The sequence below is a fragment of the Pelodiscus sinensis genome, chromosome 25 (assembly GCF_052426305.1).
Source record: "Pelodiscus sinensis isolate ZL-2025 chromosome 25, ASM5242630v1, whole genome shotgun sequence".
NCBI classification, from domain to species: domain Eukaryota; kingdom Metazoa; phylum Chordata; order Testudines; family Trionychidae; genus Pelodiscus; species Pelodiscus sinensis.
The window spans coordinates 5,967,095-5,973,254 of NC_143076.1; the positions used below are offsets into that span (position 1 = coordinate 5,967,095).

General features: G+C 49.1%; 1 protein-coding gene across 4 annotated transcripts in view; it reads left to right on the forward strand.

Moving 5' to 3' along the window:
* Positions 1–6,160, forward strand: part of IGSF9B (immunoglobulin superfamily member 9B) — a 125,613-nt gene that overhangs the window by 98,444 nt on the left and 21,009 nt on the right. For 3 of the 4 annotated variants that reach the window (XM_025190747.3, XM_089773391.1, XM_006135118.5), the window contains one exon: positions 5,316–5,437. In XM_025190747.3, the coding sequence (XP_025046532.2) occupies positions 5,316–5,437 (122 nt within the window). Of the gene's footprint in view, positions 1–5,315; positions 5,441–6,160 lie in introns of those variants that run through there. The other variant, XM_025190750.3, reaches the window with a different exon arrangement.

The window sequence follows — 6,160 nt, forward strand, 5'->3', positions numbered from 1 at the left end:
TTCCGGTTCCGTGTATATTAAATACTCAGGAAGTAGCCTGAGCTAAGTGGCCACAGATACTGAAGTGCACTGTGATGCCTTTTTTCAGGGCCTATTGCAATACTTTAAGCCTTACAAAACCCCAATGTGAGGTAGGTATTCTCTTCATTTTGCAGATGCGGAAATGGAGATGTATTGAAGGACAAGTTACTGGGCCAAGCTTTGAGCAGAGCATAGACCCCCAGGTATCTCCTCCAACTTCCCTTCTTTCACTTCTCCCCAAACCCATTCAGTGCCAGACTGATCTGATTGCAACCGGGGATTGGGTTTCATGTGTCTTGCACGTTCTTATGCTTTCCAAGGACCTATGCCATTTCAGGCATCTTAAATTCAGGGTTGAGGTCTAAGCCTTAATCCCACAGAGAGGGTATGTTTTGCAGTTTGCTTTTCTCTTTGAAAGGAAAGGCAACTCCTCTACCTGACCTGCTGTTGGGTCGGAGCTTGGTTTCTTCATTAATACTCCGCATTGGAAGGCTTAAATGACCAGTTGGCTGCTAGAACAGAGTTCACACTGGCATCCAAAGCGAGCTCCTTCCGTTTAGGGCTGTCAAGGCTGTTCCCCTCTCTGGTACTTCGAGTGGAGAAGGTGGGGACCCACAAGAGTCCTTTAAAATACCTTGCCTCTATAGGCTTCTGCTTAAAAACGCCCCCAGGTCACAGAAGCTCTTTGGAACACCTTCCAGAGGGATACAAGCTCTTTTACCACAAGAGAGCTTGAAAAAGAAAAGAAAAACCGTAATCTCCGATAGCTGACCTCTCCATCTTAGGCATGCACACTTAGGCCTCCTGTTACCTTCCAGGAAACAAGAATCAGATCATAAACTTAAAAAAAAAGATGATTTTATTAACAAAACAAAAAGATGGATGGATATGGTAAACATACTTGATTGCTGGGTGTTATAATGCAACTGAGAACTGATTAAAGCACAGAGAATTGCTTCCCTGGGATTCAGCATTAGTTACAGTGTAAGGGCGGGGCAAGGTTCTCTTTAAGTTGCATGGTAGCATGGCCCTGCTTCCGCGTCCCTACTGGCTGGGAGAGACTTGCTGCTCTGTTCTCAGCAGGGAGCTCCTTCTGTAGGTGAGGGAGAAGCCCTGATTCCTGTCTGAGCGGGGTTCATTAAGCAGCTACGGGGCCATGCTACCGCACATCTCAGAATGGGGGCAGCACATGTACTCAGCACAGAGGAATTTAACCAAACAACAAAACAAAGAAAATAACCTGATTGCATTGAACTAAAAACATTCCCTATCTACTCACGTATCCGGACTTTCAAGGTAAGGATGTTAAGGGCTAGTCGACTATCCGATAAGCAAAAGTTTATCGGATAGTCCAGTTGATTATCAGTCCAGTTGACTAGTTCATTTCCGCCCTCCCCTCCCCCGCCCCCTGTATATTTCAAAGGAGGAATGCAGACGTGCCTATCGACTAGTTGAGTAGTCAATGGAAATTCTATCGGCTGCTCGACTAGTAAATTACTTGCTATTTAACATCGTTATTTCAAGATCCAGTCCAATTCTAGGCATGGGTATTCCTTCTTTAGGCATGGGTATTCTTTTTCTAGGCATAGTGTTCTTGCCTGGTTTAATTCATTCCCTTCCCCCCCCCCCCCTCCTGATTTGAACTCCCCTCAAAAAAGCAGCAGGCAGATTCTCTTTCAATTCAGATCTCAATACTTCCTTCCCATTGGTTCTCCTGGCTCCCTGCCAACACTTCCTAGCTACCTGGGTTTAACCCTTTAGTTACTCAATGCTGGGGTGTTTAGAAAAGGACAGCACCCCTCCCATCCATCACAAGGGCCATTAACAATGCGGTTTCCCCACAGACTGTCCGGCAAGCCAGACAAACGTTCACTTTTTGTCCATAGATGGCACTTTTTATCTGTGAGAAATGCACCGGCTAATGTAATCATTGTCTTTGTCCAAATCTTTTTGGCTTCTGCTGCTCTAGCCTGCCCTAGGTGCCTGCTGTCTCTCTTGATCTGCTGTGGTGTCTTTGTGTGGGCAAACTAGAATTCCACCACTCTTTCTACCAGAGGCTGTCGTGCAGCTGGCATGTAGAAATGAGTTTTGCCTCTCTGAACACACCTTCATCCGTCAACCCCACACTTATCGGTTCCATCTCGGGTTCTGCTGCTGCGTTGAAGATGAGCGCAGGGGAGTGAGGAGTTGATGGGAATGAATGAGGATGCCAGAGTGCTGAACTACTTTAAGTGAATCTCAAATGCCGTGAAGTGTGAACAGAAGACCAGCTCCGATTTGCATTCAGATGAACCCTTTCAGGGGAGTGTTACTGAAGTGCCCGGGATCTGACACATGCCTCCTCTTTGCTGTCTTTGCCATCGGCTTCTCTTTCTTTGAACCCTGGAACTGATGGCTGGGACGTGCAAGTGCCATGTTCCTTGCTGGTGCTACCTCTTGGAAACTGCCAGCCAGAAGAAGAATCGTTGCCTTAATTTCCCTCTTTCCCTCAGCACTTTCTGAAGCTTGGTCAAGCTTTGTGTCTCCTCAGGAGATGCAGAAGAGCAGACTATTTTTGGTCTGCCCATGGCAGTTACCTGTCATGGAACAGGAGAGTGGGACTAGGTTGACATTTGAGTAACACTACCATGACTCTGAGGCACCTGGGAATTCAGAAATGTTCCGAGCCACCCCTCTCGGAGCAGGCGTTTTGAGACAATTTGATTAGTGGTTTCCAGTGAGAGACTAATGGTACCAAAAGAATGTCCCCTCCTGTGTGGAAAGGTGTGACGGAGGGGAATGTGTTGGTGGCTCAGTGGATTAAATCTCTGTCCTTTCATCTCGGGAGACCTGGGTTTGAGTGTTGACTTAGTCACTGTGAGCACCATGAGGCCCTGGTGAGGCCACAGCTGGAGTATTGCGTCCAATTCTGGGCCCCCCACCACAGGAAGGATGTGAACACATTGAAAAGGGTCCAGCGGAGGGCGACCAAAATGATTGGGGGCTGGAGCACATGACCTACGAGGAGAGACTGAGGGATTTGGGTTTGTTTAGTTTGCAGAAGAGAAGAGTGAGGGGGGATTTGATAGCAGCCTTCAACTACCTGGAGGGCAGGTACCAAGAGGATGGAGAGAGGCTGTTCTCAGTAGTGACAGATGGCAGAACAAGGAGCAATGGGCTCAAGTTGCAGTGGGGGAGGTCTAGGTTAGATATGAGGAAAAACTATTTCCCTAGGAAGGTGGGGAAGCACTGGTCTGGGTTCCCTAGGGAGGGGGTGGAATCTCCATCCCTGGAGGTTTTTAAGTCCCGGCTTGACAAAGCCCTGGCTGGGATTGAGTTGGGGTTGGTCCTGCTTTGGGCAGGGGGATGGACTGGATGACTGAGGTCTCTTTCAGCTCTAGGATTCTGTGACCTATTCCTTGTGGACCCGGCCTTGTCACTGATGGGCTCTGGCTCATACCTCAAGCCACCTCCCCCCCACTCTTTGGCATTATGCCTGACAGTCGGCAGCACTCTGTGGCACTCTCCTAGGGAATGGGGCTCCAGGGCTTGTGAGAGCTGCAGGTCACAACTGAGGTGTGTTCACAGAGCTGTGTGAAGGCTCCGGTTCAGCCCAGAACTAGGGGTCACCCAGTGAAATGAATCGGTAGCAGGAAGGAAGTTTTTCTTCACACAGCGCATGGTTGGCCTGTGGAACTCCTTGCCAGAGGATGTTGTGAAGGCCAAGACTTTTAACAGGGTTCAAGAAAGAGTTAGATAAGTTCATGGAGGTTAGGTCCATCAATGGCTATTAGCCAGGATGGGTAGGAATGGTGTCCCTAGCCTCTGTTTGTCAGAGGCTGGGAATGGGTGAAGGGAGAGGGATTGCTGAAAGATTCCCTGTTTTCTTCACTCCATCTGGGGCATCTGGCATTGGCCTATGTCAGCAGACAGGACACTGGGCTAGATGGACCATTGGTCTGACCCAGTGTGGCCATTCTTATGTTCTTATTATCTGTAGTATATCTGGCCCTAAGTGTCAGTGCTCAGACTTTTGTTTGTGGATCATGAACTCGGTTTTGACGCGCGATGTATCAAGGTAGAACTGTTGGGGGGAAAGGTATGGGACAGAAGGGTGAGAATGGGAAAGTCAAAGATTTTGTGAAAACTGAACTTGTATAGTTGGGCAGACTTGGTCCGGAGGGAAGGGTTTTTCCTGTACTCATCTTCCCTCTCCCCGGGTGTCCTGCCTCCCCATATGTAGTAAAGGAAGGACGAGCAGACTGGAAAGAACTGTACAAAAAAAAAATGTATGCAGAGCCTGTTTCCCATGCATACAGGTTTTGGTGGAAGAATAAGCCCAGCAGAGAATAAATCAGAGAAATTAGCTGATGAAACTCACACTGCTGAACCCCTGAATGAAAACCCCATTGCAGGAAACAAAGATCTGGCCCCCCACAGTGATCAAATCTTGTAAATACTTTAACTTCCAAGTCCTGGTATGTCTTATTGTACTGGGAAAGAAAATCAGAAGGCTAGCATCTAAGAGTTAAACAGAACCAATCCTCAGCTCTTGTTTTATTGGGTTGCGGCTCAGAGCCCTGATTCTGGAAGGGGTATCAACTTGCTGGCCCCAGTAATGCTGGCTTGCAAACCCTTTGTGTTTCTGTTTGCCATATTTTTGTTGTGGGGCTGGGGAAGGGAAGGATCTCGGCTTGCGTTCTGTCTGTCTGAGTCCCTGCTGCCGCAGCTGGCGCTGTGCATAGTGGTCACATGGGGGCCGCTTTCTGTTTCCATACGCCTTTTGTTTTCTCTTTCTTTAAAGGGGTTTGATGCAGGTTTCCCAAAAGTGCCTTGTCGGACATAGGATCTGCCCCTCTCTACCCACTTAATGGTTTTGACATTACAGACCCAAATGCATTTTTAAGATGTGAGTCTTGGTACCAGTTGCCTTACAGCGTGGCTCTTCCGATTCCTCCACAGCTTAGCCATCAGCAGGCATTGGATTCTGTCCGCAGGAGCAACCCTGGCTGGATTCTAACCCCTCTCTGTGAACTTTGCCTGATCTGCACTCTCAGTGGTGTGAGAGGGAGGGACACAGTGGCCCGGGGAAAAGCTGAGGTGCTAGGGGAGGGGCACTACAGCTGTCCGAAAGGCAGCAAGTAGCCAGTGTCATGTTTCCACCAGCATCCCGTGTAGCATCAGTGCGGCCGGCTGACCTTACTCCATCCGCCCAGGATTCCTCACATTTTCCTTTCCATGGCAGAGGATGGGAACTCTTCCGGCCAGCGTGTGACAGGGGCCACTGATGGCGCATGTCTGCTTTTCCTTTCTAGAGAACGTCCATCTCCATCCGGGAACGCTGCTGCACCTGAGAGGCTCGAAGCTCTGAAATACCAGCGGATAAAGAAGCCCAAAAAGTCATCCAAGGGCTCCTCAAAATCCAGAAAACAATCCAGTGAGTGTGAGGATCACAAGCCTCCCCACTAGTCTCCCTGTCCATCCTCCTTGGGAGGCCTGATCCGATGCTCATTAAAGTCTCTGACTCTAATGGGAGTTGATTCAGGCCCAGGATCTGTAGGTCTCTGAGCTAATATAAAACCCACGTTTTATCCTTTTGCTCAACAATTCCTTACAAAGGCACCAGGCTCTTTTTCCATTAGGCCACGAGGGCTTCCCTGCTCCTTTCAGCAGTAAAATGGAGGCCCCATCGCCTGTTGTTTTTTCCCCTTGGGATGTTACTCCAGATCTTAGTTCAGAAGAGGAAGGGGACAACTTCCCTTGGTAGTCCTGAACCTAGCCAGAGAGCCCTAGAATGACCCTTCTGCCAGTGTCGTTAGTGGCTCTGTCCATTTTAAATTCAGTCTCCTACATCTCTCCACCTACATCTCTGCTGCCATTTCCTCCTGCTCCTTCTCCAGTCCCGTATCTTCTCCTCAGGTCCTCTGCCTTGACTCTTCCCCTTGTCTCCTACTCCCCTACTGAGCTGTGCCCTCCTCGCACTGTTCCCTATGCTTAGAACAACCTTCCTCCACCAAATCCCTCAGCTGAGAACCCTCTGTTAACCTGCTACCCAGCCAGACCAGAGGTTGGTACGTTCGTCTGAGTTAGACTGTGGCTTCTCAGGGCCGGGACCAGGTACTTGTTTGACAAGCTCTGTAAAGCACCACATCTGCTCATG